At 37.7% G+C, this 12,960-nt stretch overlaps 1 protein-coding gene across 4 annotated transcripts in view; it reads left to right on the top strand.

The window, feature by feature from the left end:
- The window catches only part of SUCLG2 (succinate-CoA ligase GDP-forming subunit beta), a 286,592-nt gene that overhangs the window by 133,758 nt on the left and 139,874 nt on the right, over positions 1–12,960 (top strand). For all 4 annotated transcript variants that reach the window (XM_002758533.7, XM_008981988.5, XM_078351448.1 and 1 more), the window contains 4 exons: positions 2,905–3,004; positions 3,837–3,927; positions 10,076–10,228; positions 12,383–12,472. In XM_002758533.7, coding sequence (XP_002758579.3) covers positions 2,905–3,004; positions 3,837–3,927; positions 10,076–10,228; positions 12,383–12,472 — 434 coding nt within the window. The remainder of the gene's footprint in view (positions 1–2,904; positions 3,005–3,836; positions 3,928–10,075; positions 10,229–12,382; positions 12,473–12,960) is intronic.

The following is a 12,960-nucleotide window of genomic DNA, read 5'->3' as shown; positions in this document are numbered from 1 at the left end:
TTTATTTATTTATTTATTTTTCTAATACTGTTCAGGATTGGAACAAAGAGGCAATGTTCAAAAAACACAAAAAACAAAAACCAGAAATTTGGGTTTTAGGAGAAATCCGATCTTTAAATAAATAGGAACAGTGACATTTAGTACATGTGAATCAATTTGGTAAATACTGAATGAAGAGACAAGTTACTGTTGAGTAGGATTTAGTCGCCGTACTTAATTTTCAGCACCTTGAGTAAATAAGCATTGGGTTAAATTACTTCATGAGAGTTTTCCTCAAGATGAGAAAAACTTGCTTTACTGTGGGCTGCTGCTTGCTCACTTACTATATTGACTTAGCACTTGAGATCTAATCAGAAGAGATGATTTTAGTGAACTCATTTTTGGCCTGGGGTGTAGGTTGCAGGTGTGCATAGATTGTTATCTTTTTTCTATTTGTCCTGATCTATGGCTGCAGAGTCTCTGAACTGACTGCTTGGTCTACCTAATGTTTGGCATGGAGTCCTTTTGACTGGAGGTCAAATAGCGACATATGTAATTGACAACATGTCATTGAGGATACAAACTGTTTCTGTGTCTTGACGGTTAGTGACTAAAGCTGATCTAATCAAGCCTATGTAGTGCCAATTAACAATGCTCAATTAGGTATTCTGTCTGGCTTTCAAGTTTTGCTGCTGAAAAGCTCGGAGAGGAAATCATCTCTTTCTTTGGGATGACAAGAATATGAAAAATGATAATGGCAGAGGAATGCCAGTTATTTTAAAGAATTTGAAGTGATCACAATTAAAAATTTGAGTAGACAGCAAAACGTATTTTTTCCTCCTGATGTCTTCCAAAGAAAAACAGGAAATGTCTTCCTGTGTGGCATTTTTTTCTTAATTGCTGAAAATCATTGTAATGATAATAACTGTCATAGTATGACTTTTAATAAAATGTGCCAAGCACTTTACCTACTGTATTTCATTTATTATTCACATCATCCTTATACTGTAGACTCCTTTAGTATGGCCACTTTACAGAAGTGCATGCTACTTTTTACCTTCCTGAATTTCAGTCATTTCTTCTCTATGAAGAGAGTGATAGGTGAAGTTGGAGATTTTAAAAGGCCTGTTTAAACCCAATATCCTTGCTCTTACTACTGTTCTTACAGTGTCCCAAATATGCAATGCTTTCATTTTACTTGGCTGCTTTCCTTATGAAGTTCTGATAATTAACTTGTCCTCTGCTCAGCGTGATGGAAACCAGTTTATTATAAGACAGGGCTTGACCGATGTGGTGATGGTTCCTAAGCAGGGCAGAAATTATTGCCAGAGGGTACAGAGGACCGCATTCTAAGAAGGAACTGTGTTTGCTTCTGAGAAAAAGGTGGACTTCAGCTTTCTGAATGTAAGCAAATACAGGAGACAAGAAGACTAACGAATGAAGACAGTGAATGAGCCTCAATGGTGTGACAACATCAGCTGGCTGAATGCCTTCATGGTGTAAAATACTCCTGTAGCTCCCCATTGCCTTCATGATAAAACCTTCCATGGCTCTGTTTGAACCTTTACCTGCTTGCCTGTGAGTAACAATGATAACAATGACAGTAGTAGCTGAAATAATAGAGTGCTTGCTCCATTGAGTAGTGGCAGATACCAACCAAATGTTAGTTTTTTGGTTTAGCCATCTCTGTAATCATTCTTTACAGTATACAAAGGTATTAAATGCACTAATTGGTTGAGGTAATAGTTTTTAATTATCCATAAGTTTTCAGGCTCTGGGATAAAGCATTCATTTAATTTTTAAAACAACCGTCACCATCATTTCATAGTGTTCATTTAATTTTTAAAACAACCGTCACCATCATTTCATAGTTGAATAAACTGAGTCTAAGAGACATTGAGTAACTTGCCTGATGTCACACAGCTGAGTGAGGGATGAAGGCCAGATTGAAACCTGGGTTTGCAGATTCTAAATCTTGTGTACTGAATCAGAATACTCTCACATCCTTGTAGAGGATTGATTGGGCTGTCTAATTTTAAACAAAGATGATTCACAAACGGAAGATATCAGCTGTGGTCTGCAGATGTGTGCTGTTTGGTTTATTAAATATGTTTTATTTGGAGACTGCTTTTTTTTTTTTTTTTTTGGTTGGGGAAGGGAGCTACCCTGTTTGCTAAAGGCCCTATTTGTCATTGGGATACTTCACACACCCAACTTCCCTGCAAGGGACGATATTTGCGTTAATAACTCTGGTCTAAAAAGCCCAGATTAGAGAGTTCTTTCATTCCTGGAGTATGATGAGAAACAAAGATTCCACAACCACTTTCCCCTAGGATATTTTGTAACTTTGCCAGTAATTTTAAAATACAGCTTGCTTTTAGTTTCAATCCATTTCCTCCTCCCTAGCCCAGCCCTATCAATATATAGAACAACTGCTCCATAAACTCTTGGTTTCCAAGAATGCAGTTATTAACTATGACCTTCGCGTCTTGTCTTTTAAACCCTCCTCACATAATCCAGGCTTCCCTTTGACATCTCTGATGATTAGCTCCTCTTACTGGCAGACCGGTGCCTCTGCCACATGGGAGTGCCATTATACAGTAAAATTAATACCTCCTTCAAGGATTTATTTAGCTTTTTCTGACACACTCAAAAGAGCAAGGGAATGCATGCCTTGCTTTCCCCTGGGAAGATGGAGTATTAGATGATTAAACTGGTAGGAAGCATTTGAATATCCTCAGTAAACAAGCTTTGTATTTAGGCACATTGATGTTACTTTGAAGTTGTTTATTGCATTTATTTTCAAAGTTAGTTTGAGAGAGCTTTTACCAGTTATCTGGAAGTTATGTGCCATTATTACTTTCCTTGTTGCTTAAAAAAAAAGAATTTAAAATCAGCTACCAACTCTGGATTTTCTTTTTTCAGATGCAAAAGAAATTGTTTTAAAAGCCCAGATTTTAGCTGGAGGAAGAGGAAAAGGTGTCTTCAATAGTGGTTTGAAGGGAGGTGTTCATTTAACTAAAGAGTAAGTCTGAAGGTTTTAATTCCTTGTCTTTGGGCCAAGCAGTTATGGAAGGTGTTGCTCATGATTGAAAGGCACACGGAGGATGGTTGGGGATGAGAGCAACTAGAAGAAACTGAAATCATAGGTAGAGGGCTCTGGCAGTGCCCTAGTTTTCCTTCTGCTCCCACAAAAGGATTTTTCTTACTAATTGGTAAAAACTTGACAGTCCTTCTCTCCTAGACAATCCATGATTCATCATAAATGTTGGAAATGATACAACTTCCAACTGAAATGCTACTCCCATAATGTCACTCCCCTATTCAAGAACCTACAGTGGCTCCCCATTACCAGTGGCGTTTGGAGTACCTCTCCCTGATAGTCCAAGCCTTCCTTTATTTGAGCCTGTCTTTTCAACTTCATCTCCTGCATCTCCTAAACGCTTTCCTCTCCCTGTTCCTGTCACACACCTTTTTACTGTTTACTTTGATTTTTACCCTCTTCCTATTCCACTAATTGTTCAGTATCTTCCCAGTTTTCCACTGTCGGGTCTTCAGTCAACTCTTACCTAAATCTGGTATGCATTTCAGCATTATCTCTTTACTATGACTGTAACTTATTGGGTAAAGAGGTCCAACAAAGCCTCTTTGGTTTCATTTATTCATTCATGAATTCATTTTTATTTTGCTCTCACTGAACCTCTAGTACAGTGCTAAACTCATAAGCAGAAAGACACATGGGTCTTGTGAGGGTGAAGGTGAACCCTTTGCAGTGTAGACATGAGGCTGTGTGTAAGGACTCTGCTTTAAAATGATTTTCAACAGACATTCATTTTCTTTTTTCTTCTTTCTCTTAGCCCTAATGTTGTGGGACAGCTGGCTAAACAGATGATTGGGTACAATCTAGCGACCAAACAAACTCCAAAAGAAGGTGTGAAAGTTAACAAGGTAATATGGATACGTTGGGTCATTTTCTATATATGTGTTAAAAAATTGAAAAGAAAACCATTCTTTAGTTTTTGACAGAACCTAATGAAGTACTGCTCTTTGGCAATATGCCATTTTACTTTTTAAAGCTCATCCAATCTGTTTAAGCGGTATGTCTTTGAGGAGAAATAAAAAGGGCTCTATGATAGTAATATTATTTATTATTAGTGTCATTTAGCAAAAGTAGGTGAGGATGAGTGACCAAGCAGTGGCGTTCCCTCTGAAAACTCAGATGCATTCTGTTTGGTTGAGAGGTGCTTGCTATGACAGCCTTATATTCAGTGCGGGACATTTGCTGCTCCCATACAGTGACCCCCAACCCCAGGCATGTCTGTCAGAATTACCAATTGTGGTTTTCTAACTGCCACATTCCTTATTTGGGGATGACTGTAATTTTGAGCCATTTTTGTTGCTGGGGGTATATTGCATTATGAAGGTCAGCTGAAGCACCCAAGTATGTATAGCATGTGGACACCCTTCCTGCCCCCCCGCCCCGCCACACACAAAATAACCCAGAGAAAAGGGGCCTGCCTCAATCACAGATTTGTGAGTGGTAGAACTGAGACCAGCACCTAACTCTCCCTCCTACCTTAGATAACACGTTACAACAACTTAGAGTTTTCCACAAAACTCTCCCTGAAAAGTAAAAACAGGATGTCACCACTGCAGTGTCCTGCAGTGCTTGGTTCACAATGAAATATCATTACACACCCATCAAAATGACTTTTTTTTTAAGCACGTGGAAAGCAGTAATGGCATATAACTTCCAAGTAACTGTAAAAGCTCTCTCACACTAACTTTGAAAATAAATGCAATAAAGAACTTTGAAAAACATCAGTGTGCCTAAAAACCAAGCTTGTTTACTGAGGATATTCAAATGCTTCCTACCTGTTTAACCTACCTTTCGCCATCCCTTTTGTGTATCCAGACACTAGAACTAGCTACCTGAGTTTCAGAATCCAGTGGAAAATAAAAAGGCAGGGACCTGTGTTAAAATTTCAAGACAGCTATAGCTGAACATTAAATTCCTATACAACTACACTGATCACATGTGTCAGCACTGAAAAGCATCCATGGTTAGAAGGTCTGTCCTAAGAGCGAATTAGGGTCCCACACTTTGGGGTGGCAACTGTCTGCTCCATTGACGTAGCATCGCAGATCAGTGGTCCCTACCAGTGCACCATGCTGCAAGACACTACAGTGGTTACATCCTGTTTTTACTTTTCAGGGAGAGTTTTGTGGAAAACTCTAAATTGTTGTATTTATCAGCATTTAGTTCATTTTCTTTTGTTAATTTATGTGGGTACATAGTAGGTGTATCTATTTATGAGGTACATGAGATGTTTTGATACAGGCATATATCGTGCACAGTAACCACATTGCAGTCCTTTTTTCTTGCTGTGTAGCAATCTATGATATGGATGTACCTCCCACAGTTTGTTTAACCATCATCTGTTGAAAGATATCCGGGTTGGTTCGTTTTGGGCTATTACAAGTAAAGCCGCTCTAGACATTCAGGAACAGGTTTTTGGTATGAATATAAATCTTCATTTTGGGGAATAATTGTTGGGTTATATGGAAGTTGTATGATTCGTTTTTTTAAGAAACTGACAGCTGTTTTCCAGTGTGGCTGTTTGCTTTTACATTGCCATCAGCAGTGTGTAAGTCAGGGTTCTCCACATTCTAGCCCACATTTGGTGGTGGTGATACTATTTTAGCCATTGTGATGGGTGTGTACTGATATTTCACTGTTATTTTAATTTGCATTTCCCTAATGGCTAAAGATGTTGAACATCTTTTTATGTGCTTATTTGCTATCTGTAGATTGTCATTGGTGAATTTTCTGTTTGTGGATGCTGTGGTCTGAATGTCCCCTCCAAAAAGCATGTTGAAATTTAATCCCCATTATGTTGGCATTAAGGGGTAAAGCCTTTGGGGAAGGTTAGTCATGAAGTCTCTGCCCTCATGAATGGCTTAGTGCAAGCTTGTCCAACCCATGGCCCACAGGCCACATGCATCCCATGATGGCTTGGAAAGTGGCCCAAAACAAGTTGGTAAACTTTCTTAGACATTATGAGATTTTTTTTGCAATTTTATTTTTTTAGCTCACCAGCTATTGTTAGTGTTAGCATATTTGTCTGTGCCTATAAATGTTTCTGGATTGCTGGCTTCTCTAGCACCTAACACCCTGTCTGAGATTTATGAGGCCAAAGAAAACACAGGGAACTCACTACCATGCCCTTCCTTGGACCTCAAGCTCTTTAGCTAGTCTCCCGTTTTCTCTATAACTTTCAGAGTCACCTTAGTTTTATGTATATATATGTCCAAGGTTTTTATTTGTACTTAGCAGGAAGAATAGGGAAAAATATTCCATCTTCTCAGAAGCGGAAGTCCCAAGATTATAGAATCTTTTGAATCTAAATTTATTTGAGAAGCTATTTAAACACATATACACATCTATACATATCAGATATTTGTTTTCTAAGTCTGTGCCAATGTGTTCTGTGTTCCTGGGGCTAGTACTAGGGCCATGAGACAGTGCTACTCATCATGCAGTCCCGCATTCAGTACTGGTAGTGTTTGCTGCTCTATAATGAATTTAAAATTTGAAAATGTTCATTTCATCTTCTCTGTTGATGGGTGTGTTACAAAGTTTATACACTAACAATCATCTCTTGACCACAATTCAAGTAGAATGGTATTTTTAAGAAAACATTCAGTGGTAGATAGTTCAATTTTAACTTTCTCTACTGGTGGACTCCACAAAGACGATGTGTCAACATATTCTTTGTGTAACTCACAGATGAAGCTCTTTTGAAATGTATCTAATAGAGCTGCTCAGGGATGAGTGTTTGTGGAATCCATTTAGATCACTCTATAACCCTTCCTAAAATACTCTGACATCCTGTGTCATTTGGAAGATATGACGACATCAGCAAACTGGTCTTTGTTGTATAAAATTTCTCGAATTGTCTCTTGATAATTATTTTCCTAGTGACATTTTCTTAAAGAGTCACACATTATTCCTACAAAGCAAGAATTGTTTCAGACAGCAGCTGGGCTTCACAAATAGAAATTTGGTGGACTACAGAGCACATCTGTCGACATTTTTGAAGATTAAGAATAGGACTCTTGAATGACACTTATCCTAAAAAGTTATAATTTTGTGTTGCTTCTAAAAATAACTACTGAAAGTCATTAAGTATTATTCGCTAGACTAACTCTGTATTAGAAAATGAACAGTATTAAGACCATAGACCTGAAAGCATAAACAAAATACATTCCTCATTTTGTATTTTGTGCCAAAGTTTTTAAAACCACTCTCTTTCCTTCTAGAGAAACTTGTACAAGAAATGATTATCTTAATTTCTTAAAATGTTTGTATTAATGTTGATGCCTAGAAAGGCAAACTATAAGTGACAAGTTGTTACTGTATTTTATAAGGAAAGAATAGGACTAAGTATTTTTGCTTCAAACATTCTCCTACTCCTCAGTCTGAAAGAATTGACAGTTTTATGCAACCTGAAGGCTGAGAGAATTAGGTACTAGCTGAAGGTTTGACCTCCATTGTTGCTGAGGACAACCAACTTGAAATCAGAATGATTCTGTGCTAATTCTAAAACTGTGTGCTGAGAAAGTGTTTTTATATACTCATGAACTTCCATTTCTGATAAAACAAATCAATATGTAGACTTGTATGTTTTATTTTTAACTAATGGTAAATTCAACAAGAGTTTGAAAAAGAGAAGTTCTGTATTCATTGCATTATAGCTTTTGAGATCATCATATATTTATCCCATTTCATGTGACCTAAAACAGTGTTTTTGTGGTATCTGAGTAGCTTAAATCTAATGCTACTTAATCTGTAACATTTTAAGTAGAACCCATTACCAAACTACTTGTAAGAAAAGCAATGTAAGTGCTTTCATAATTTTCACATCTATTACTGATTATTTATGGAATACTGATTATTTATGGAATAATGTTCTACGTTCTTTAAACATCTAAGACATCTTTCATTGTTCTTATTCGGTGTGTAAGTTGGAACAGCCTCTCTCAAGGGCACTTTGACAGTACTGATCATAATTTTAAGTATTCAGTTTAAAACCTAGGCATTTCACGTTTAGGATCCTTATTCATAGGGTTACTAAAAGAAATGAACAAAATATATGTATAAAAATACTCTTTAAAGTAGCATTTTAGGAAAATTGAATTTCATGTAAATGTCTGTCAGCAGGCCAGGCATCGTGGCTCGTGCCTGTAATCCCAACATTTTGGGAGGCTGAAGTGAGTGGATTTCTTGAGTCCAGGAGTTTGAAGCCAGGGAGGGTAGACCCCATCTCTACAAAAAATCTCTGCAAGACCCCATCTCTACAAAAAATAAAGCAAAAATTAGGTGCCTATGGAGGTGCATGCCTATGGTTTCAGCTACTCAGGAGGCTGAGCTGAGAGGATTGTTTGAGCCTGGGAGGTCGAGGCTGCAGTTGAGCCACGGTTGTGCCATTGCACTCCAGCCTTAGAGCGACACAGCAAGACCCTGTCTTAAAAGCAAAAAAAAAAGACAGTGAGAACATGGTTAAATAAATATTGTCGTATAAGTACCGTGTAATCACAAGGAAGAGAGACCTTAGAAAGATATTTAAGTTGTAGTATTAAGATTTTAAGAAAGAGGTCAGGCGTGTGGCTTACATCTGTAATCCCAGCACTTTGGGAGGCCAAGGCAGGTAGATCACTTGAGGTCAGGAGTTCAAGACCATCCTGGCCAACATGGTGAATCCCCATCTCTACTGAAAATGTAAAAATTAGCCAAGCATGGTGGCAGGCACCTCTAAGGCCAGCTACTCGGGAGGCTGAGACATGAGAATCGCGTGAACCTGGGAAGCAGAGGTTGCAGGGAGGCGGAGGTAGCAGTCAGCTGAGATTGTGCCACTGCTCTCCAGCCTGGGTGATGGAGTGAGACTGTGTCTACAAAAAAAAAGAAAGACAAGCATTCTAGTATATATAATATGCTTCCACATGTAGGATAATTCCATTACTGCAACACTTGCAGATACATAGAAAAGGTACAGAATGTTAGCAGTGGTTTTTCTTGGTAGGGCTGTTACATGCCATTCAAGTTTTACAGAGCGAAAAGACACCTGGCTGAGGCAGTGAGTCCCCTCTCACTTGTGGAATTGGATGACATTCTGACATTCCACTTATCCCTTGCCCAGTCATGGTACTGGCAAGTGACCACATCTTCCCAGAGGTACGCGTACTTTTTTCTAGTTATCACAAAGGTTCCTGGTAGGCTCATACCCTGGTAGGCCCTGACTTCTGGGGCCCGAGCGGTTTGTTTGAGGTAGAGGTGTACAGCAGGGGGCTGCTTTCATTTCTCCAATATTTTTGGTGTCATTTGCACTATTTTTGGACAAGCAAGTATTCTGTTTGTAAATTAAAAGAAAATATAAAATGAAATATAGTGATCAAAGAGAGAGAAACATATAAACATATGAAGTATCAGAAACACTGTAAAAGAATCCTTCTGTGGCAATCATACTTGGTTTGCCACCAGTGAAATCTGAGAAAAGTCAGTGTAGTCATATATATATATATATGTATGTTAATATCTCAAATTAAAAAGAATCCTTCTGTGGCAATCATACTTGGTTTTCCACCAGTGAAATCTGAGAAAAGTCAGTGTAGTCATATATATATATATGTGTATGTTAATATCTCAAATTAAAATAACAGCCACTTCCCTAGAGTATTTCTTAAGCTGCACAGTTTCTTGAGGAAGGAAAACAAACAAAAAAAAGATTAAAGTGGGGAAAGTTCCTTGAGGCAAACCAAATACCTGTCACTTGAACAAGTTAACAGGATCAATTAAGGAGGTAAAAAATGGGCATTGTGAGCACCACGGAACAAGTTAACAGGATCAATTAAGGAGGTAAAAAATGGGCATTGTGAGCACCACGAGAGCAGAACTCTCAAATCTCTGCAAACTGACTCCCTGCGCTTTAAGGGCCTGAAAATGAAGCTGTTTGATTCGTGTAGCAAGTTCGTATAGATTTCCAAGTAGAAATCAGCTTAATGCTGAATTAATTTGACTTTCCCACTAATGTGGTAGGTGATGGTTGCTGAAGCCTTGGACATTTCCAGAGAAACCTACCTAGCAATCCTGATGGACCGGTCCTGCAATGGCCCGGTGTTGGTGGGCAGCCCGCAGGGGGGTGTCGACATTGAAGAGGTGGCTGCTTCAAATCCAGAGCTCATTTTTAAGGTATGTTTAAATTCCTGGCTACCCTCTATTAATTGATTGTTATTGTAGAAGCTGTTAAATGTTTAATGTGGAGTCTAAGGTCAGGAGCAGTAAATCTGTCTCTACAATTTAAGGTACGAAGATGTTGAGCCCTTTTTCTTTCTATGTATCCAGTTGAAAGTTGGGTGAAATCAAGGTATTCCGTGTTCAAGGACTTTTTATCTTTGCTTTCCCCATTCTTTTTTCTTTCCTTCTTCCTGTCTTTTCTTCCTCCCTGATTTCTTTCCATCCAATTGTCCTCAAGAATTAACCAATGGGAGAGGACTGCTATACTTTCATTTCTCATGGTTAACTCTCTTTCATTTTATATTAACTGTGTCTAGAAATGCTCTTCTAGGAGATGAATGAATTCTCTTTTAGCACATGTGAACTAGACACTGCCCTGAGGTCCTCAGTACTGTTGATGTAAACTAGAATCTTTATGAAGTCCAGATTCTGTTTCTTTCAGTCCTTGAAATTTTGACTCATTTGTTGATATTAAGGTTAGTTTAAGTCATAGATCGGAGGTCAAATTTAATCAGAGTGCAAGTTTCTCAAAGTCTCTAAACCTCATTTTTAAATCAGTAAGATGAACATGGGGTGATTTCTATCCCATGAGATTGTAAGGATTAAATGAGATAATGTGTATCAAGTGCTGCTTAACCTACCTCAGCTGTAAGGAGAGCAGCACAACTTTTCAGAACTAAAATTCAAGTTTTTAATCTGGGTTCTTGGTGTCAAAATCACATTAAAATTTTCTACCAGAAACATTCATTATTTCTTTAGGAAAATGATTTTTTGTTTCCCTTTGAAAAGGGGAGAATTTATTTCTTAAATCTCTTTGTCTAAATAATATACAATACACACTCACTTAGCATCCTCAATAGGTGCTTGGAAATTGTGACCTGAATGGAAATGGTGTATAAGGAATCCAGTGTTACCGTACATAGGCTAATTGATATAAACAAGAGTTAAGTTCCTATGGCATATTTCTGCTCAAAAAAACATCACCCAACTCCTAAATGAAGACCAACACATTTCTAATGTTACACATTAAAATAGTCAGGAGCCATGTATACATTTCAGAAAGATTTCATAAAAACAAATAAGATCATTATTTATCCAGTTATTCCAGCTCAGGGTCTCTGGTGGCCAGAGCACAGGGTACAAGGAAAGAACCCACCCTGGATGGGACACCATCTCATTTCAGAGCACACTCACACAGCACACACCCACACTCACTCAGACTGGGACTGTGTAGACATTCAGTTCACTTGACATGTACAGATTTAGGATGTGGGAGAAAACCAGGGGACCTAGAGAAAATCTACTCAGACAAGGGTAGAATGTGTAGACTCCACACAGACAGTGGCCTTGGCTAGGAATTGATTTTTTTTTTTTTCTCTCAACATTATAACAAAATAACTTTGAATGAAGTAACATTATTTGCAGACCTGCTGTACTCATACTTCAGTGATTGGTTTTAAAATATTTTCACCAATGTTACATATTTAAGTTAATTACCTTGGAAATTGAATTGAGAATTTATATGCAGACTTACCAATAACACCTAGTTATTTTCAGAGTTCACATTATTTAAATCAAGCCATTCCATTTGTTAAGAGGATGTATGAAATAATGTATGTGAACAGTAGTGCTCAGGGTCTTTGAGACAATAGCATTTTGTAGAGGTTAAGATATCAGTAAGAATTATCACCAATAGAGTGTTTAAATCATAAGGTAATATTTAACCTATCTATGACAGGCTTTAAACTTAACTAATATTAGGCAGGAAAACCTTACTTTGGAAGCCTTCCAAAAGATGTCATAAAAATTAACCGACTAAATATTCGTCAATGCCATCTGTATAGTAATTAAAAGTGAAAACTGGCATCAGATCTTCTTGTCAGCATGCCACCCTGGAGAATTATATAGTTTTTGGAAGGGCTGTTTTATAGATGGTCTGCTAATTAAAACATACCCTACAGGCATTGTGGGAGCCCTGCTCAGAGATCTCTGGATGGGTGCCATGCTTTAATTACTCATTTGCAAATAAATACTAAGCATTTTCTTTTGAGGTTGTAAATCTTCTTAGTTCACTGTCTGAATTTTGTTTATTTGATTTATTTTTACTAGGAGCAAATTGACATTTTTGAAGGAATAAAGGACAGCCAAGCTCAGCGGATGGCAGAAAATCTAGGCTTTGTTGGGCCTTTGAAAAGCCAGGTATATAAGCCATTGGGGGATGGTGTGTCTGACTTGTTTCAGAAAACATTTGGGAACTTGCTTAATTGCCTCTAGTGTCTGTGATTACCAGGAAGCAGGATTATTTATTGTTTTATAATTTTTTCCTCCAGCTGTTTATGATGAAGAAAAATATTTTCCTGATGTTTTAAAGAGGATGTTTATGATGTCTTTTAATCTATTTTGGTATGTGTCCGCATGTGTATTGCATGTGGACACATATACTTTATGATGGATGGTAATCTCTTTTTTTTCTGTAGCATTGCTGGTACATAGCACTGGCAGGTGTGTGATTCAGCTCATTCAAACTTTAGTTTCATCATATGTAGAATGGAAATGATGGCAGTTCCTGAGAGCTTATTGTGGGGATTCAGTAAAATAATGTGTGAAAGTCCTTATTGTAGTGCTCCATAAAGGGTCATTCTTATTGGTATTAATTATACTTGTTATTTAGCTAATTGCTATTTTTT

This window comes from Callithrix jacchus, chromosome 15 (genome assembly GCF_049354715.1).
Source record: "Callithrix jacchus isolate 240 chromosome 15, calJac240_pri, whole genome shotgun sequence".
Lineage (NCBI taxonomy): Eukaryota > Metazoa > Chordata > Mammalia > Primates > Cebidae > Callithrix > Callithrix jacchus.
The sequence above is the reverse complement of the archived record's forward strand: the minus strand, read 5'-3'. Positions and strand labels throughout refer to the sequence as shown.